Genomic DNA, 21,672 nt, shown 5'->3' on the forward strand with positions numbered 1-21,672 from the left:
CCTCTTTCCAGCTTAGTGGGAAAAGCAGAGGGGACAAGCTTGTTCCAAGAGCTACCTCTAGACCACTGAGTCATGGCTCTTTTCTCTGCTGTCCTTCGCTTAATCAAGGTCCTACCATTCTTACTGGCTTAAGAAAGTTAAGATATAAATGTGTTTTAGAATGCAACTGATCAGGATATGAATGTACAGTAAATTTATTACAAACAAGAATAAAATTATTAACAATGATAAAATGTGGGGGGAAAAGGACTTTATTTGTGCAGGAAACTCTTATTACCTGTAAAATATTGTGGAACTACCCGGAAATAGTAAAGTTTTTAAACTATGTGTATAGTAATGTGCACAAAGTTATTCCTTGTCATTGTCTTTAATAGAAGTTATGTATAGATTACATAGTTAGCCATTTCCAATGAATATGGAAACAAGCATAATGCTCTCTTCAGTTTTCCTAACCATCTACTATAGTATGTATGCTTTAAAGAAAAGGACAATTCTTGGGTCCCTGGGTGGCTCAGTCTGTTGATCATCTGACTTTAGCTCAGGTCATGATCTCCTGGTTCATGAGTCAAGCCCCGCATTGGGCTCTGTGCTGACCGCTCAGAGCTGGGAGCCTGGAGCCTGCTTTGGATTCTGTCTCTCCCTCTCTCTGCCCCTCCCCAACTTGCACTCTGTCTCTCTCTCAAAAATAAACATTAAAAAAAAAGAAGAAGAAGAAAAGGACAGTTCTTGGAGAAGACAACAAATTCCAGGAAGACAAGGTGCAGTTCACTTAAACTTTATTACATATTGTTAATATAGTTAGTAGTAGGAGCATACACTAAGTCAGGTTTTCTTCTATAAAACTGTATAAAATTAAAGATTTCAAACTGAACTCTTAACACCTAGATGCCATCTATAGTTAAATTTCGGCTAAAATGTTTGAAACACTCAGTAAAAAGAGAAACTATAGAAAATCTTTTATATGTTACCAAAAAAACCTGTGGACCACACATTACAATTTAGAAGGAGATTACTTAAAGTATGGATTGTACGCTCTTCTAATTTTCATTGAAACAGATTTAATCCTGACAGGGGAATTGTTTCTGGTCCATGTGCCCCACTGAATCCCGGTCGAGACCAATTTTCCAGGGAAGCGATGAATGCCATTTAGATTTGCCAGACCACACTGGCTGAACCACCAGCCAGTGTTGTTACTGAGGCGACTACAGCTTTTCACAGACTGACCACTGACCAGGCATGCAGGGTGACATCCGTCATTATCGACATCCGATGTGCTGAAAGGCATTGCATTTTGGTTATCTTCTTTTCTGAAGCCCCGGAATCCATCACCTGGGCAAAACAGGTTTTTTAAATGACCAAATTTAAAGGTACTTTTTGTCATTTTAACTGGCCTTTACCAGACTAGCTTAACAAAGCATGGCATCTAGAACTAAGGTTTACATTATTTTCTACTAGCTATCATATTAAAGTCTCCCCTCCAGTTAGGCTGAGCACTGGGTGTTGTATGGAAGTGATGAATCACTAAATTCTACTCCTAAAGCCATTACCAGCTTGGATTTAAATAAAATTTTTAAAAAGTAAAAAATATGAAAACAAACAAAATCTCTCCCCCAGATTGCAATATACCAAAATCTGGTAATGAATTCCTCAACATGATAGGCATCTTTAAGTGGATATTTGGTACCAAATCACAATCCACAATGGAAGTTTGGCTCTGTAGACGGAATCAGATAATTTAGGCCAAAAATGGTGCTGTACAAACCTGTCATACTTTGGGGAAGGGTAATGTGGTAATTGGTAATTTAGGGAAAAGAATAATTTCTACGTAATAATAATACATAGTAAGTTTTCATGCCACCTCCATCCTCCATCACTTTAAATAAAGAGGCATGGATGAAAGGGAATCTGCTACATTAAGAGGCTTACATTTGTAGCTGCACAAGTTGTTTGGTTTTACTTAGGGGCCCCCAGGTTTATATCACATACGCAGTTACCTCAAGCATATAATCAGCTACCTTCCTGAGGTGAGCCCAGAATGGCTCTCCACATGACACATGGAGAGTAGCTCAAGTACTACCATTCCTAAAAGGTCCACACTGGGTTCTGCGTGTATGGTTTCCCTGATACTCGCCAAAACCTGAAAGAGTAAGTATGTTGGTCAAGGCAGCCCATGTAAGTAAGTAGCAGGGGCAGAAGCCATGTTTTGTTTGAATCAAACTATATAAACAGAAGGTTCTAATTAGTCCCATGACACCTAGATTTCATTTGCAGTAAACTGTGCTCATCTTTTGGAAACACTAACTTAAAGTAGAGCTGTGCAAAATCTTTGAAGAATCCAAAGCCCACATTTGTTTCATCATGTTCCAAATGTTTGGCATCTCTTGAGATAGGTCTTTGAGGAGCCTGGAGAACTTGATACGTGGTAGTGGCCCATCCTGTTCACCAGCTGTGCTGAATATTAAAGCCTCTTACCCCGCACCTCACAGGAAACAAAATGCCCACATTGCAGGTATTTGCAGGGAGAGTGTGATTTTCAACACCCACACAGTGCAACGCCTCTCAGATTTCAGATGAGACAGCATTGAAGGAGCATTGCCTAAGTTGTACGGTCGCTCCACAGACACTTTCCCTGAACAAAGTCCACCCATCAGAAGGGAAATGTGATAGGAGCTCCCCACTGGATTATATTTATAAACAGTTTTTAAAATATAATGCATAGGCCTGTTTTTAAGAAATAGCCCATTAAAACTCAGTATCATGTTTTCTGTGAAAGTGTAGTTACAGAACATGTCCCTTTGTTTTCTCTGGGAACCCAAATAAATCTTTGCCAGTTTTAGAATCAGGAATATTTGTCCTTCTCCTGGGAGAACTGTTTGCTCAAATGTTAGAATTTCATATTTATGGTTTTGCTTTGAGCTAAAAATCAAATTTGTAGCTCATCTCTACCATGCACCTGATCACACTTAACCCCTGGTTTCATCTGTGTTTCTATCTCCATGTCCCATTGGCATCTTTTTCTTTATTTTGATTGTATTGTGTGATCAACTGTTGAAAGTTAGTTTACAACCTCATTGGGAAAATGCAGAGTACGGCATAGCAAACTTTGAGGATTCTGTAATGAAACACTTGTGTAATGACACACTGAGTCTTCTAACTAGATCTCAGTCCAATAGAGAAACCCCACACACAATTTTACTAACACAGTAGCTTCCATATTTAGATAGTTCTTTACACTTTTAGAGAGGCAGCATTAAAAATTGCATATTGTAACTCTTGAAAATTTTCCTTATCTATCAAGATTTGAATTTCAGACTTTTTACCTAACATCCCAAGGTGGACAACTGTACTAGACAACTCTTCACTCTCAGAAATTTTCCTCCCACTGTGCCTTGACTCAGCTGCTTTCTTTGCCAACATTCATTTGCCAAAAGCCTATCCGTTCCTGCAAGCACACATTAGTGGTTCTCAACTATAAGGTTGCCAATACGTCCATCTTTGAATACAAATACCTGGGCCCAAACTTACTGAATTGGATTGTGCAGTAGTTTGTACTTTTAAAAACCTTCCCACATTGGATCTAACATTAACTCCTTGTCGGAAACCACCCTTCCATAAAGATTTTCCAGATGCGATCAGTGGAGATCATTCTCTCCCTCTCCTAAATGTCCAAAGCTCTATCAGTATTCAGTATTCCACATTTCTGGGTTTATCTCCCTTCTATATTGTAATCAGTTAAAGAAGTGGGAACATACCTCACTCACTTTTGGATTTCTAACACTAAATATACATAATTAACAAGTACCATGATGAGCAACAACAGGAGAGTTGAATTTAGTATTAACTCAAATTTAAAATTTCAGCATCAAATTATAAATTTAACATGAAGTATTTTGAGGTTCTTAAAAATTAAATTTATTGGAAATGAGTACATGCACCAAGGAATAGTGGGGAAAAAAGCCCACCAAACTAGTGGCTCTATCAACCTGACTTCTTGCCCTGGCTCAGGTGTGATGAGCTGGGGCAAGTCCCTAATGTTTCAGGTTCCTTACCTGAACACTGAAGGAGATCGGCTCTAACATTCTGTGATTCCTAAATGCCAGCCTCTCAGAACATGAAAACGTCAATAATTCCTTCCCAGCCTGCCCCACAGACTCTCCTTCTAAAGAATCAGCTGCCATGATACATGGAAAATAGTTTTAAAGAATATAAGCTCTTCAAAGACACAAGGTGGGTCGATGATCGTAGCAGGGTTTCAAAACTCAGTTTTCTTATCCCGAATCTACTCTGTTATCAGTTATCTGGCATAGACCAAGCGAAATAACGTTACTTTTATCTTCACCTAATATCAAGTCAGCTATATTTATCCTGCATCACTGGGGGGGAGAAAAAACTTACCAGCATTTCCTGAATACCGTCCTAAGTGCATCTTAAAAAAACTTGTTTCATCTTCTAGCCAAAAGTTGTCATATGATGCGTAAGCAAATGTGTCGTCTTCAGATTCCAATGCAACATGCAGCATAAAACTGGTGTTTTTCTGATTTACTATATAAAAAATCTTTTTTAGTCCTAGCCAAAATTCACCTGTTTAAAAAGAAATGTTTTTTTAATATATTTTAATACAACTTATAGTAACTCCTTATTATTGAGGGTTTGGTGTTAGTTTTTAATACTGAAATGGCTCACATAAATTATTTGAGAGACTAGATAGCCCTAGCTCAAATTCAAATTATCAGTGTTTGTCTAATTTACAAAAAAAAAAAAATACACAAATACATTATATAAATATAAATATAAATATAAATATAAATATAAATATATATATAATCTTCCTATTTCACTAGACTGGGAATAACTAGACTGTTTCATTTTTATCTCACCAAATTAAATTCAAAAAGTCATTTAACAATTGACCAAAAATTCAAGATCTACCTTAAGGCATGTCAACAAAAAGCTGTTGAAATACTGTGGCAGGTAACAAAATGATGTGTACTCAAAAATGCTAAGAGTTTTAACCTCCAAAGTGGCAGGTTCTAAAGAAACATTTCCTGAAAATGCTCACTTGCAATTATTTTTTCTGTCTTTTAGAGTGATGCTCTGTGAATATTTCTTCATTACAATGCACTTTGTCTGTTACCCAGGTATAAAAATGTAATGTAATGTAATGAATTAAAATGAAATGGTGTTTGTAGATCCAGGATGAATTAGTAAATGTAGTGTTTGGACGGCATTCTTCTTGCTGTTCTAGCTAATGGTTTTCGACCCCACTCCCACCCCCCATCCCACCCTCACCCAGCCTGGCATGGCCTCTATTCTGGAATATATTCCTGTACCTGAATCATTAAATTCCTGAAGGAAGGAAGGGTCTAGTCCAAAAAAATTTGAGAGAGTTGTGGGACAGTGTGACAGCATTCACATTGTTAAAATTCTAGCTAAGATACCATGTCCCTCTCCAGGGCTCACGAGAGGCACTAACTGCACCCCACTTGGAACTGAAAAATACCCTAAGGAAGCGCAGGAAGAAAGGAGGTATATAGAAAGAAAGGTGAGTCTGTTTAGTGTCCCCAGCCCAAGACACTCCAATGTAAGTGTCCTTGCCATCCTGCCCCTCTACCCAGCCCCTAATTTGGCTTAACAGTATATTTTCCTTAATCCCAAGTTTATTTTTTTTTTGAAATATACAAAGTACAAGGCAGTCTGTTCCCATGAACTGTACCTGCCTGAAGACATTTTTCTCAAAATTCAGTTAGCTTCCCCATAGAAATAAGCATAAAGTGAGGAAGATGACAATTTGGAGCCTGTAGATCTAGGACTACTTGAATCAGGAGGTAGCACTTACCAGAAAATTAGGGGTCATGCTAAGAAAACACAATGTATTAGCTGCACTCCATAACATGGCAGCTATTCAGCTTTATTCATAATACATAATACATAATTACATTTCACATCCTTTCTACAATCACTAGCATGCAGTGGGGTTTTTGGCAACACAATACCACCACTTACTGAATCTTTGGATGACCTTATTATGGGATGTTAAGGCTTTTAAATTAAAACAGCAACTTAAAATTACAGCATAAAAGTGATCAAAATCATCTGCAAAAATTCCAACATAGGTAAAATTCTGCAGTGTTCACAAATACTAAAATTTCTGTTTGCCGGCAAAAGAAATACTGTCATGCAGCAATAATGTAAACAGATTTTACAATTCTCTTGAGGTTTACAGTTTTCAAATTTTGAGGCATTGATTCTTACTGATATTTTTATACACTCCTCCCAAGTCATATAATTTGAATCTGTACACCATGTACCTCGATTCTCCATTGGTGTAGACCCAGCACACACCTCAAGAATTTCAAGGTTCATGACAACCCTGCCTCCATTCAGTGTTCCTTTCTACAAAAGGTTGTTGAGTATCTACCAGAATTCTGCTGGGTGCACAGTAAATACCTAATAGATACCCATTTTAGAATTTTCACTCAACCCCATTTCAGCAGGTATCCAAAGATAACGATTTCCATCACCCAACCGAAAACCTACATGTTCTAAAATAATACGACATGAAGAGAAAGTAAGTCCTATTTTGATATTCACAAGGATTTGCTATTTTTACTAATGATTTTGACCAACAGATAAACTATCAGTGTCATGCCAAAAAAAAAAAAAAAAGAAAGAAAGAAAAAGAAAAAGGAGAAATAAAATATGACCTAAAAGGTCACCAAATCCATCCAGATAATCACACCACAGCCTCTGGAAATCAGTGATCCCGTCAACCCTTTTCTGTATCACAGTCCATCCACCTCCTCTATAATCCATGTCACACATCACCTAAAACAGGCCCAGAAAAGACAAAAATCACATACTATCATTTTCACTCATTGATGGAAAATTTATGCTTCACCCTCAAGCCTAGAGAAAGAGAAGACCGTTGCACTAAAAGTTTCAATGCAATTGTATGCTATTAATATATTCAGACATTTTTAAATCTCTAGAAAGGACACTTTATTAAAAGGCGAACTTGAGGCCAACCTAATTACAGTCTCCTGTGTCAGTCATTCCGTTACAGATGCAGTGTTGGTAGCATTTGAGGTCACCCTCTTATTCCTCACGTCCACAGATAGTTTTCAGTTGAGTGGTGACCCCGCCAGCCTGTAGCAGAATGAGGAATCTGCTAACTCCTTCATATTAAAACAGTGATTTTTTTAAGTTTTAACCACATATGCGTGTGGGCCTGTCTTTGATCCCTCTTTTCCCCAGAGGCATGAACGGCCTATGTCCAGATGGGATCTTCAGACAGGAAGGTGTGATCTGTGCCTCACCACAGCCTGTGATCCTGGGTGCATCTGTCAGTGCTCTGTAAAATCCCCCTAAGAGAACAATGGTAAGGACGCAGAAAATCAGATGCAGTTGTCCCCATTAGAAACTTCCTGCTCACAGAGAAAGGCAGTGTGGAGGAAGTTAGGGAATCAACACCTTCCCACGATTACAAAAGGTAATAAGGCTTCCCACTCTTCACAAAATTAAAAGTCTTCCTTCCCTCTCCATGTGGGTTCAGGCTCAGTTTTGAATCTGTAGGTGAAGCAAGTTAGGTAATTTTTTTTTTTTTAACGCTTATTTATTTTTGAAGGAGAGACAGAGTGTGAGTGGGGGAGGGGCAGAGAGAGAGGGAGACACTCTGAATCTGAAACAGGCTCCAGATGTGGGGCTCAAACCCACAAACTGTGAGATCATGACCTGAGCCGAAGTCAGATGCTTAACCGACTGAGCCACCCAGGCGCCCCAGTTAATTTTTTAAGTTTTCAGTTTATTTTATTATTTGAGAAGGGTGGAGAGACAGAGAAAGAGAATCCCAAGCAGGCTCTGCACTGTCGGCACAAAGTCCAACTCAGGGCTGGATCCCACGAACTGTGAGGTGCTGACCTGAGCCAGAATCAAGAGTCGGACACCTAACCGACTAAGCCACCCAGGCGCCCTGCAAGTTAGATAATTTTAAAATTATTTCCCTCCTAAATCCCAATTTTTTAACATCTGGTCAATGGATGTCAAAAAGCAAGGTTAGTAAAAAAAAAAAAAAAAATTAGTGAATAATGTTGGTAATTTCAAGATGAGGAACTGGTAGTATCTATTCAGAAAAAAAACTACTGTGTAATGAAGATTATCAATAAGGTGTGAGATTGGCATCATAAACTTTCTTATGCACAAAAAAGCAAGCAGAAAAAAATATGTGTAAATAACTTGTACGTTACCATATATATTACTATGTTAGTATTATATGATATTATATATATTCTGCCAATAATAGATAATTTGGATAGAAGTTTCTTCCAGAATTCCTAGACATAAGGGTAATGTATTTTGTTCAATTTAAAAATGGATTAGCTTCTCGATCTGTCTCATAGTGTAGTGAAAGCGGTTTCTTATTTATTAATTTCTTATATAACCACATAAAATCGTTTATCACCCAAAGAAAGTATAACCACGTACAGGAAGGGAAATCTAAGTATGTTTGGCAAGCTCCAAGGCACAGCACCGCACTGCTTTCTAATATCCACAAGCTAATTAAAGCGAGCGTTTCTACTGCATATTTAGATTGTATATAAGATCCTGCACGAAATGTACCTACTGCAGAGTGTAAACATGACACCTCACGTGGAAAAGTGAAAGAATCTCAGGTCCTTTTACTGGCTTGTGGTTTGGGCAAAGAATTTCAGAAAACCAAAATTGGGAAACTGGAACTTCTACCCATTTATTTAAAAAATTTCAAGGAAAAATAAAATATGAGAAGAATTAAAATTTTAATATTAATTAAATAGATAGGTTGCTTATCCTATTCCACATAATAAGGGAAGACTTTACCTCAAATGGGTAACTAGATCCTTCCGGGTAGATTATATACAAACCACTTGGTGTTTTGGTGACAGAGCCAATGGTGTCTTTAATATCAGTACAATCTAAACCTAGAAAAGTAAAATTAGTTATTTAGGATATTTTCAAGTGTACACTTAAGACTTAATCATTTTGCTGTAGACATCTGACAGTGCTATCTGAAATTATGAATATAATTTCCATTGTGATATGATTTTAAGTTCTTAAAAATAAAAAAAAATGATCTCGATTTTAGAAATCAGGAGAAAATACATGTAAGAAATGAGACTAAAGAATTTATGTTGGAATAAACCTTCACTAATAACATCACTGTTAGTGATTAGCCCTCCATACTACTTAAAATTTTCATTTGGGACCCACATTGATTTAATATAATTTATAATCATGCATTCTCACCCAATAAGTAATTCCCTTTCAGGAATCTAGGCTTATCTTGGGGACATAATGTGTAAAGGAAGTCTATGTGAATGGGAAGGAGAAACCCAAATGAATAAGTTGATTAACTACTACTGACACATCCTTGACTACTGGAGACTGCGGAGACTCTCGCTGGGGACCACTGTTACAAAGAGCCAAGGGAGAGGACAAGGAAATCCCTCCTCCCCAAGAGGAAATTATGCCTGCGGCCAGAGCCTGCACTGCCGCCTATAATTAAAAGTGTAGCGCCCCAGAATTGCCTTCTCCAAAGCATCCCGCTTCCCAGGGGACTGGAAGTACATTCTGTGGGTAAGGGTGTTATATTTATTCTAAGACATTTTACTGTGTATTATCTTCTATAGTAATAAAATAAAATCAACCCTTATATTGTTAATCACCTGGTGAAACAAACACACGAAAGCCTGAGACTCCAGAGCCAAAAGCCTGCTTACCGCCCTAGCTCTTCTCCTCAGCAGCCGAGAACCCTTAGCAAACTTACCTGCCCACTTTTCTTCTATCCTTTTAATAGTACTGTCTACTTTGTAGTGTTATTCTGGCAATTTACATACAAGGCATAGGGAGAGCACTTAGCACAGTACCCGGCACACAATAGGTGTGCAGAAAATGTCACCTACAGAAAATTCACTGTAAAAAATTGTTTGCTTCCCCCTTATTGCTGGAAGATATAGATCCGTTGCTTGTGTTCTGAATTGCTAAGACATTCTCACACAACCTTATGCTCAAAGCTGTGCTAGACGTTCACAACGAAGGACCGATCTGGGCTGGAATCTCTACTCTGCCATCACCATTCACATAAGTATGAACGCATTATTTAGATTTTTCTGGGCTGCATATTCCTCCTCTGATGATCCTCATCACCACAGCAAACCCTTCTATTGTCTTACTGTCATTCAGGCAGTATTCGAAGAGCTTTTCGTGTACTTAGCCGTGCAATCCCCACAACAACTGTGAGGTACGTACTGCAGTTTGCTGATGAGGAAACGATCGAGGCAACAGGCCTCAGTGATTTGAAGACAGGTGGTCTGACCTCAGAGTCCACGCTCTTAACTACATGAGCTAAAATAAAAATGTAAAATAAAATACCATGCGGAAGTGCCTTAGTACCTGACACTTAGGAGACTCTCAGTAATTGTTTATTTCCTTCCCTTTGTAAGCAAAAAAAATCATACAGTAGTCCCTCAATAATAGTTATTTACTTGGAACTCTGGTGTGAATTCATAATTGTAAGAGTGATGGGCTATTTTTCTTAGAAACACAAGCCTCTAGGAATTACTACACTGCATTTGAATACAAAAGGTTCTAAATTCCAGTTTATTTCTGTCTTAAGTTCCTTTTTTATTTCAAACTTTATGTCCCAGTTTGAAATATTTCAGACAATTCAAAAAAACTGTTTGCAGGCAGAAAGAACTCTGAAAACTTTCTTTTCTTCTGACTGAAGACTAATTATGACGAAAATGTAAAGGACAGCCCAGAAACTAGTTACATAAAAGTGTTCCATCTGCGGTGGACTCGGGTTATCTGTGAACAGCCACGGCTTTTGGGCACCTGGAAAAGTTTCCCGATTCAGGAAAGTACATTTGTCTGGGCAGACGGCGGCCTCAGGGAACGTATTACCCCTCCAGTCTGTTAGATAATAAGGAGCTGTATTTTATAAACAAAACCTCTCAATGCACCAACCCGTCTAGGAAAATTTTACGCAATAAAAGTCAAGTAGTAAGAGGCAGAAATAGAAAAGTTCTCACCATGTGACTGCACTGGCCTGTGAGGAAGAGGGTCCAGCTGTTTTCGGAGAACTTCTGTCGTCAGAAGGAGAACTCGATTCATGAGCTCGTTAACCTGAACACACGGGCGTACCTTTCAGCACGTTTATATTTGAACAAAACTCCTTCCTCTGAATTGTGTAGCTGGCGTCCCTCAGCCTCTTACAAAGCAGCTCCGCGGTGTATAAGTGTCTGCCGCCCCACCCTGACGCCCCCAGCGCCGCAGCAAGGCCGCCAAGGCACCTGTCCAGTGGGCGCCGTGTACCCCACAAGTAGCTCACACCTGCCCAGGTGGGCTTGCAGGCCCCTGGAGGACGCGAAGGCACCTGGCGGGGGGTGGGGGGAGTGGGGGGCGCCGTGTACCCCGCAAGTGGCTCACACCTGCCCAGGTGATCTAGCAGGCCCCTCGTGGACGTGAAGGCACCCGGCGGGGGGGGGGGGGGGAGTGAGTGGGGGGCGCTGTGTACCACGCAGGTGGCTCACACCTGCCCAGGTGATCTAGCAGGCCCCTCGTGGACACGAAGGCACCTGGCGGGGGGTGGGGGGGTGAGTGGGAGGCGCCGTGTACCCCGCAGTTGGCTCGCACCTGCGTAGGTGGGCGGCTCCCCCGCCGGTCTCCCACCCTCGCTCACCTCCAGACCGGTCCCCAAGTGGGTCCTTCCCCTCCCCGATCACACACTACTGGCTGCCCCTATACACCTGCCGCCTGCCCGCACCGCTGCAAACATCAACCCCCAGCCGAAGAGACTCTGCTTTCTGAGCCGTCTCTGCAGCTTCCGAAGCAGGTGTGCGTCTTCGGAGACTCAAACCTCCGGCTCTCGCACCTGGAAAGCTATCCCCTAGCGCGGACCTCGGAGTTCTCTTCTGCAAAACGCTGACAGCGTTCACAACAGGCTTTCAGCGCGTCTTCCTGTCCCCTTGACTGTGCACCCCTGGAGTGAAGGTCCATTTTTTTATGTTTGTTTTTGTTTTTTAATGTTTGCCTGAGGCTTCCTGGGATGCCTCTAATTGAGCAGGCAGTAAACACATGTCTAGACACAAATGCATTAAAAAATTAAACGGTTGTACCTCTAATTGTATCGCTGTATCTGTGCAATAACAACACAAGAGGAAAAGGTCCGTACCTGACTGGATAAATAATCCAAGGAGGTTTGTTGCTCATCCATCATGTTTCTTAGCAGTTTTTTGGTACTTCGTGTGTAGGAAACAATAGAATTTTGCAAATTTCCTTAAATCATAATAAAAAGTGTTTGCTAAATATTGTTAGAGAAAATACGGTGAAAAATAATGAGCTTAAATGATTTGGGATAAACGTAAGACACAATATATCTCCATCTATCTAAATACTCCAGTTAGTATAACTTTTGTTTAACTCAGGATCACCCAAGAAAATAATTGTATCCACACTGGTTAATGAAACTATGCTTTCTAATAGTTTAGATTACCCCCAAATAAGTGAATCTGATGTAACAGAGAGACAGCATTTTGAATATTAATTTTCACTTTATGAAATGAGAGATACAGGGGCACCTTTGAGGCTCAGGCAGTTAAACGACTGACTTCAGCTCAGGTCATGATCTTGTGGTTAGTGAATTCAAGCCCATCGTAGGGCTCTGTGCTGACAGCTCAGAGCCTGGAACCCACTTCAGATTCTGTGTCTCCCTCTCTCTCTGCCCATCCCCAGCTCATGGGCTCTCTCTCTCTGAGAAATAATAAATGAATAAACTTTATAAAAAAAATAAGATGAGAGATATGGAAGGAGGAGGTCTGGGAGTCCTCAATCCTTATCATGTAAGAAAGGAAAAGGCAATAATCTATATCATGCAAGTTAATTTTCAAAATAAATATTTCTTTTGTTCTATTGATGCTATGTATTTTTATATAAACAGATGGCAAACAAATATAAATGATAAATCTTTTTAAAAAAATTTTTTAACGTTTATTCATTTTTGAGAGACAGAGAGAGACAGAGCGTGAGTGGGGGAGGGGCAGAAAGAGAGGGAGACACAGAATCTGAAACAGGCTCCAGGCTCCAAGATGGCAGCACGGAGCCCGATGTGGGGCTCAAACTCACTGACCACAAGATCATGACCTGAGCCGAAGTCGGACACTCAACCGACTGAGCCACCCAGGCGCCCCTATAAATGATAAATCTTAGAGTTTTGGTTGGTCGGTTTCTGATTGAACTTTTACTATATATTTTCCTTTTTTTAGAAGGTTGTTTTTTTTTTTATGTCAAAGGAATCTTACTCAGAGAATAGTTGGAAAAACAGTTTAAATAACTTTCCTAAATCATTTGACACCAGGCTGCCATGATGTCCCTGGATATTTCAGTCTGTATTTCTTACACCAAAGACATTCCTTACCACACAACTCTCAAAATCGGGAAGTAATCGTTGACTACCATGTGTTCCCCGGCCTCATACAAATTTCGCCCTTTACAGCAAAAGCATCTACACATTATTGCACACATTATTCTTTAAGAGGTGACTTTACCTCTACATTCCTAATTTTCACATTAATAATCCTTGGTATCTTAAAATGCACCCCATCCAGGCTCATCTCTCGTTTCTACTTTCACTCTCTTGCTTTCCATTAGAGCCTTCCTGGATTTAGGTGTCTGTCTTTATGGGCCTAAGTGCAACTCACCGGTTTGAGAAATAGGAGATGCTTGTGTTGCACATAGAATTAAACACATTAAAGTGGGCTTTTTATGCTTTCTGGCCTAGGATTTACATGCTTTAAGACCTAGACCAGATCACCACTCCCTCCCTTTCTGATTCTCCTTCTTCATCCCACCCCCCATGTGCATATAACAGGCCATGAAAATTCCCCCACTGTCACTCAACAGTTGCAAACAAAAATCAAGACTTTGAAAGTTTATTTTTACATTTTGCTACATAAATTGGCTATGAATTTGTAATATGCCTAATGTAGTATTCATTCAGTATTAATGAATTTCTGCCTCAAAACTAAGGTGAAATTTCGTAACGGCTCAGATGGAAGTTTGAGAGTAGCCTCTGGTGAACTGATAAAACGTAACTCTCAGTGCCGTCTGGCTCGCCCCTCTCCTCTGCTGCCAGCTGAAAGGGCTACCTGGAAGGATTCATTCATTCATTTACCAAACACTTACTAAGCACCTACTATGTGCCAAACACAGAAACCTCTGACCTAGAAGGATCAAGATACATATAAAATGACCCAAACAAAGCTAAGGCGTATTTCTTTCTATGTATTCCATACCTTAGAAGTAGTAAATCATATACCCTTATAATTGTGATTATTTTTATTACTTACTACACATGAAATGTTTTTCTTCTCGTGTAATTTTAATTTTAACATCACACAACTCTTCACAGTCTTCCTTATAAACAGTATCATTACTTTTACTCTCATCTTTTGCATTAGATACATCTTCTACAGTGTTGACTCCTGGAGAATCCTTGACAGTAAAAAAATAGAAATGAGAAAAGAATATATGAAGTATGTTATGTGACCTATACATAATAAATATAAGAGTACATGGAAAAGGTGAAATCTCAGGACATACACAAGGATGACCACTAGACAAGAACATAATGAACTGGTTAGAAGTCTACAAATAAACCTTATGGGTAAATTTTAAGGATCAATAAAAAGTATACATTAATTCAATATTTTTGCTCTCCCCTTTTCTTCCAAATACCAAAAGGATATACTTAGGATCTACTTTCTATAACCGTGACTCCATGGCCTTTATCCTTAACTTTGGCATGTTTCCACATCTGATACATCACTGAGCCAGCCTTCTGCCAAACATCTGGAATCTGAAGTTCCTTGAACAGAACTAAGAAGGTTCCCTGATTATTCTCCATAGATTACATTTCTATGCCAAATGGACTTTCTGCCAGCAATTATCAGGAATTAGGGGTAGAGATGGATGTGTGGGAGGCTTGTCACTTTTATGTAAGCTAAAGTATTTACAGATTTGAAAGGTAAAGTACTCATTGATTTGAAACATATCAGAACAGAAAAAAAGCCTGGGATTTTCCTTTGCAAAATCAACAACAGATGTCATCTTGAAAAGCCAGCTACCAGCCGCCGTTCCAAAGGTATTTATTCTTGTTAGTAAATGCTGGTTTTTCTACATAAAACATTCTTTGGTGGAAGTTATACAGACTTAAATAACTGTTTTTAAAAGAAAATAGTAACAAGCTTTATCTTCCTTTGACCTGGATATTGAGAGAAAGGTGAAAAGCTAATCATAGTATGAAAGATATTTGCCACCTAAAGATGCTTATACTTTGTTACATGGACCTACTTTTAACTTCTTATTCTTTCCCTTCTACTCCTGTAATAATAGGCATCCTAGATGTTTTCAAAAACCTGACAACAACTACATTTTTCCAGATCTAAAATAAGGTTTTTAAATTTTGAGTATTTTAGAGAACTATATTATTATTACTTCCGTAGCTTTCCTAAAATTTATCTTTATGAAACCTTGGAACTTTGGAATTTGGGATTGATATCACGGTAATACATTGTAGAACATTTTAAAATCATAAACCAATATTTAAATATGTAGAGATTCAAATCACCATCTACTCAGAGTATTGCATATACTTTATTAGCTGTCACTTTCACATTGTTTTAAATGAAATTTTCTAGTTTCCTGGAAAAGGAAGCACAAGACTGTGTTTGAAATATAAACGTTTATAAAATATTTATTTTTTTAAATAACAAAATAAATTTTTTATTACCTACCAGGTATTTCATTATCAAAGTTAACCAGAAAGTTGCCAGCTGGTTTTTAAGTTAGGCCTGTAATTTCTTTAAAATTTTTTTCACGAGAAATATGTTAAGTGTCAATCCTCAGTTATGGTTTCCTAAGTTTAAAAATAATATTAAAGCAGAATCTCAGCATTTCTAAATACTTTAAGTTTTCCATAATTATATTGGATGGTACAATTAATCTTTTCAAATTTTAAATATGTATCTTGAAAACTATATAATCATACTTCCTAGGTCAAATAATATTGCTGAAATTCTTACCGTAGAATGATGTACACAGTTACCTTGTATAACTTCTCCACAAATAAAAATAAATGTATTTAAGAATAGAAGTGAAGCTTGAGGAAGATACATCATATTCTTCTTGGAGAAATGAAAAACTTCTTCAAATACCAGTCAGCTCTCTGTGGAAAGAACTACAGTGCATAGAGTCTTCAGTTAAAAACTTCTGGAAAGTGTACAACAAAAACAGAAGCCAAAACTTACTGGTTCCATGCCCTCGTTTGAAACAACACCCTTCATACGAAAAACAAAGTAGCCTCTAGAGATCCTGTCCTTTTTAAGTTATGCAAACCTTTTTTTATCACTACATGCCTGCTTTTAGAATACAGGCAATAACTAGATAAATAAATAAATGGATGAAACGTGAATTTATAAAGTCATCTAATGATAAACTATTCCTCAATAGCTGTAAACCGGTTTGCATAAAAACAGTAAGGAAGTAGAAATGAATGATGGAGTAGAAAGAATGTTATATTGAAACTGTTTTGGGGCATCTGGGTGGTTCAGTCCTTAAGTGTTGGACTTCATCTCAGGTCATGATCTCACACTCTGTGAGTTCGAGCCCCACATCAGGCTCTGTGCTGACAGCTCAGAGCATGGAGCTTGCTTCAGATTCTGTGTCTCCCTCTCTCTCTTCCTTACCCCACTTGTGCTGTCTCTCTCTCTATCTCTCTCAAAAATCAATAAATGTTAAAAAAAAAAAAAGAAAAAAAAAAACTTTTTACGAAACACCAAGCAGAAATGCAACCAATGTGGACATGCAGGGAAGCTAATTCAGATGTAAAATATGCTTCTACCTATTTTAAATTTAGCCACCAATGATGGTCACACGAATCCTATCATTACCAAATTTTAGAACTCTGATTTGTATGTTTTACATCTGTATTACTAAAACTTCAAAAATTATTAACATAAGGGAACTTTTGTTATTGAAAATGATCACTCTCTCAAAGCTGATAGATCAATGTCTGTAATGAGTCTTCAAACACTCCCTTACAACAGTTCCTTCTCTTCAGTATAGAAGAGACATGTTTCTATACTGAAGAGTATAGTATTCATTATGCTAAAATAAAATAAAATAATCCAAAACTTTCCTGAGTCTTGCTTCCTATTCAAGGTATTATTTTCTCCATTTCATTTGCCAGCCTCAGAAGTACCAGATGGGGACCACGCCATGGTTTTAATGGCACTAATATAGTGACTGGGACCACAGGCACTAAAATATTAATTAATGAAATAATATCTTAAACCAGTTATGTATTCTCTGACTTTACTTCCTCACCACCACTGTTTAACCCAACCACTTATCTCCTACTCTCCTGAAATTTTCTGTCTCTCCAGGGGGCAGAATGAGGCGTTTGGGCAAGCCAGCTCTGGGACCAATGTGCCTGGGTTTGAACCTTGACTGCACCACTCCTTTGCTCTGGGACCTAATATCACTATAGCTTGATTACTTCCTTTGTAGAATGAGGACAACTGTGTGGATTCGATGATTTTTATACATAAGCACCTACCACAATGCATGACAAAAACAAACATCCAAATGTTAGGTATTACTATTATTACTATTATTTGACTTGATCTATATTGCAGTTCTAACATTGCTGACAATATTGATGACCTTTATCATCTATATTAGGAGTAGATGAGAAGTTACCTCTAATCCTAAATTTCTAGTTGAGATCTTGCAAAATTGTGACACCTATAGCAGAACTTCAGTAATTTTACATCAGCCATCAGATGTTAAAATTCTTCGTTCTTTCACACCTTTCCCAGAGACAAATCCAGGAAATTCTTACCAGAGCAAGAAAATACTTCAGCAGAAGATGCAAAAAATAGCCTCAGTCAAGATGAAAGTGGAAGCTCAAGGATTGTCCATCTCAGGCTGCTTTGTGTAATTCACAAGGTTTTTATGGTATTCAAATTAGATAAGCTATGTGAACATGCTTTGCAACCATAAAGGCATTATTATTGGTTTCTTTTGTAGATAGAACATCATTAACAACTTATGAGACGTGTGAATGAAGTGGGGTGTCTACTAGACATGTCCTAATCAGCTCACGTCTGAAGCCCAAGTCTTATTCCTCCCCCTTCAACTTGCTCCTCCCCATCTTAGTAACTGGCAATACCTTTCATCCACTTGATTCAGGCCCAAATCACAGAGTCACATTTGACTTTTTTTTTCACTCACAACCATTTCACTCACTTGCCACAACCATTCATCAAAACATCTTATTGGGTCAAGGTTGAAAATTCTGAACACTTTTTGGGGTGCCTGGGTGGCTCAGTCCGTTGAGCGTCTGACTTTGGCTCAGGTCATGATCTCGTGGTCTGTGAGCCCAAGCCCCGCGTTGGGCTCTGTGCTGACAGCTCAGAGCCTTGAGCCTGCTTCCAATTCTGTGTCTCCCTCTCTCTCTGCCCCTCCCCTGCTCATGTTCTGTCTCTCTGTGTCAAAAAAATAAAAATAAATAAAAACGTTAAAATTCTGAACACTTTTTACCACTTCAATCACCACCATCTAATCTCTCCCCTGACCTACTTTAATGACATTCAAACTAACCTCCTCATTTCTAGCCTTATCAACTAGAGTCTAAGTTTCCCTATAGCAACTAGAGTGATATATTTCTCTCTCTCTCTCTCTTTTAAATTTGAGAAAGAGAGAGCATGAGTGAGTGGAGAAAAGAGGCAGAGGGAGAGGGAGAGAATCCCAAGCAGGCTCCATGCTCATCTCGGAGCCAGACATGGGGCTTGATCCCACAACCCTGGGTTCATGACTTGAGCCAAAATCAAGAGTCTGGAGCTCAACTGACTTAGCCACCTAGGTGCCCCTAGAGTTATCCTTTCTAAAGAGTGACTTACATCATATTTTTCTCATACTCAAAACTCTCCAATGGCTCACTCTTCATTTGAAGTTGGATATTATACTGATTCCTTGAATACTGTCTAAATCCCTGGTAAGGCTCAAGTACATCCACAAGGCATTTCTACAATTTCATGTCCTCGCGCACTTCCCCTGCCTCACCCTCTTCTAGACACAGTGTCTTCTCTCTGGTCTACAAATATGTCAAATATAGGTCTTCCCTCAGAGCTTTCTGTATCTACAGCACCCTCTGCCTCTGACATTCTTCATCCCAACATCTGAATGGTAACCTCCATTCTTCGTTCAGACCGCTGCCCTAATTTCCCTTCTTCTGAGGCTTTCCCTGAGCACCCTACCCAAAATACAGCTGGGTCAGTCTCTGTCCCCTACACTACTCCATCTCTGCTTATAGTGCTTTTCACTCCCTAATATATTCGCTGGGGGGAGGGGAAGAAAAATAAATACAAGCTTCATGAGCATAGGGACTTTGAAGTTTTGTTCACTGCTGTATTCCCAGCACCTAGAATGTGCTTGGCACATAGTAAGTGTTCAATGTATATTTCCTTAATAAAAGAATGAAGTTTATTATTATATAGAATATATCATGGTTTTATTTTTATTTTTTTTTCAACGTTTATTTATTTTTGGGACAGAGAGAGACAGAGCATGAACAGGGGAGGGGCAGAGAGAGAGGGAGACACAGAATCGGAAGCAGGCTCCAGGCTCCGAGCCATCAGCCGAGAGCCTGACGCGGGGCTCGAACTCACGGACCACGAGATCGTGACCTGGCTGAAGTTGGACGCTTAACCGACTGCGCCACCCAGGCGCCCCTATCATGGTTTTAAAGTGCAAAAGAATGAAGCATTATATTCAATTCAGATGTCTTCTGACAAAATATAGAGATTTTAGTGTAATATTCTTTTTTATTGCTTGAATCATACTTGACTTTCTGCCAAGAGATAAAGTTGATAACTGCCTCAAATTATCTTTCTATTATCCAAATATCTAATTGTAAAGGCTCTTTCTTTAGAATCTAGGACTATACAAGTCAAATAAACATGGAAACCTAATATTTTGAAGAAATAATTTAAAGGTTAAAAAAATCCTATGATTAAAAAAAAAAAAACAAAAGTAACTAGGGCGCCTGGGTAGCCCAGTCAGTTAAGTGTCCTACTTCAGCTCAGGTCATGATCTCACGGTTCAGGAGCCCGTTGACGGGCTGTGTGCTAACAGCTCTTAGCCTGAAGCCTGCTTCAGATTCTGTGTCTCCCCTCTCTGACTCTCCCCTGCTCGTACCTGCCTCTCTCTCTCTGTCTCTAAAAACAAACAAACAAACAAACAAACAAACAAACAAAAACTAACAACGCTGTTCAAATTTTCTTTTCTTCTTGGTCATCATTGTAAAGCAACATTTGAACAAAGAATGATTATATAAACAAGCATTTCCAGGCAGTTGAGAAACCAAGCCTTGCTTCTTAATGCTAATAAACCATGCAACAAAGCACAAAAGTGCCAGACTAATAACAAAAGTTAGACTTTCGAGAAGTCTAAGCATGCCTAAATACCCCACAAGAGTACTTAGTCCCACAACAGCAACCACAATCTTCTGTTGTTTGCACTCCGTGTGCCCTGCCCGCTTTTCTTCCTCTCTTTCAAATAGGCCCTAGAGAGACAGACTTGTGATGATAGGTCAGCGCCCTGGCTAGGCTGGTCTAAAACTTGCCAAGATAGCTAATGATCCATGTATGCACAGTTAGCCTCTCTTTGTCAACATTATACATTCTATCCTCTAGGCACGGTCCTGAAGGGAGCTTATGTGTTCTGTGTTTTAAGTCAAAGCTGGATATGTTGTGGCACTTTAAAATCTCCGTCACCAGATGACATTTCAATTTGAGTCACTGCATCCAACTTGGCAAAAACTGTTTTAAATAGTTTCAACTGGAAAAGTTTATATTTGAACTCCAAAAATGAACAAACTGATTCACAAAGGCAGAGGCATTTTAATGGTGGATGAGTGATTTTTATTTGGTTTGTACATTCTGCTTCCAGTCTGGGAGTTTTTCCACCGGAGGGAAAAAAAAAGAACCCTGGCTGAAACAGAATTTATATGTACTTTTCTAATGAGCTCCAACAAAAAGTTGCAGCCTTTTTTCAAAACTTCACTAGCAAAGCCATTACATTAATGGCCCTAAACTCCATTCTGCTCTCCACGCCCCCTGCAGCAATGTCAGCGTGGTGACCACCGTAGGCACATCCTCCCGGGGGATCTGTGTCCAGGCCACGCTGGGGTGGTAGGCTCCCAGCGTCTGGCAGCGAGACAGGCAGCGTCCGGAGCCTCTGAAAGGCAGACCTTTCCAGCGGGGAGCTGGCAGACAAGAAAGAGACTGCGGAGGGACTGGCCGAGCATCCCGGAGCGGCGCGGGGATGCGGGGCAAGGAAATTTCCACGTCAGCAAACCTTGTCAGGGATGCTGACTCCCAGAAGACTCCCAACTGGAACCCCACCGGAGTCGGCGGTTCCAACACAACCCCGGCCACGCCGCCCGGAAAGACCCGCACCGCAAACCCCACCCCGCTCTCAACGCCCCCGCGACCACGCCCCGCGAAGGCGGGGGTAAGACTGAACCCGGCGCTCAGGCACCGCGCAGCGAGGGGCTGCTGCGCAGACTCGGCTCTGGGA

At 39.6% G+C, this 21,672-nt stretch overlaps 1 protein-coding gene across 1 annotated transcript; it reads right to left on the minus strand.

Moving 5' to 3' along the window:
• Positions 1–759: 759 nt before the first annotated feature.
• ANGPTL5 (angiopoietin like 5) lies at positions 760–16,266 on the minus strand. Its single transcript, XM_003992300.5, has 8 exons — positions 16,113–16,266; positions 14,379–14,523; positions 12,206–12,309; positions 11,064–11,157; positions 8,854–8,954; positions 6,705–6,825; positions 4,396–4,581; positions 760–1,329 (listed from the first exon to the last, which is right to left on the minus strand). The coding sequence occupies exons 1-8, from the start codon at positions 16,206–16,208 to the stop codon at positions 1,010–1,012; spliced, it is 1,167 nt and encodes a 388-aa protein (XP_003992349.1). The 5' UTR covers positions 16,209–16,266; the 3' UTR covers positions 760–1,009.
• Positions 16,267–21,672: the final 5,406 nt, after the last annotated feature.

The sequence above is a fragment of the Felis catus genome, chromosome D1 (assembly GCF_018350175.1).
Source record: "Felis catus isolate Fca126 chromosome D1, F.catus_Fca126_mat1.0, whole genome shotgun sequence".
NCBI classification, from domain to species: domain Eukaryota; kingdom Metazoa; phylum Chordata; class Mammalia; order Carnivora; family Felidae; genus Felis; species Felis catus.

What these genes read in the sequence shown, in the direction of transcription:
- ANGPTL5 (XM_003992300.5), bottom strand. Translation starts at nt 16,208, where the DNA reads ATGATGTATCTTCCTCAAGCTTCACTTCTATTCTTAAATACATTTATT. An exon ending in GATCTAGTTACCCATTTGAG is followed by an intron (nt 6,826 to 8,853) that starts GTAAAGTCTTCC and finishes GGCCTGTTTTAG; the next exon opens with GTGATGTGTGACATGGATTA. An exon ending in TGGATTTGGTGACCTTTTAG is followed by an intron (nt 4,582 to 6,704) that starts GTCATATTTTAT and finishes CTTTTTAAACAG; the next exon opens with GTGAATTTTGGCTAGGACTA.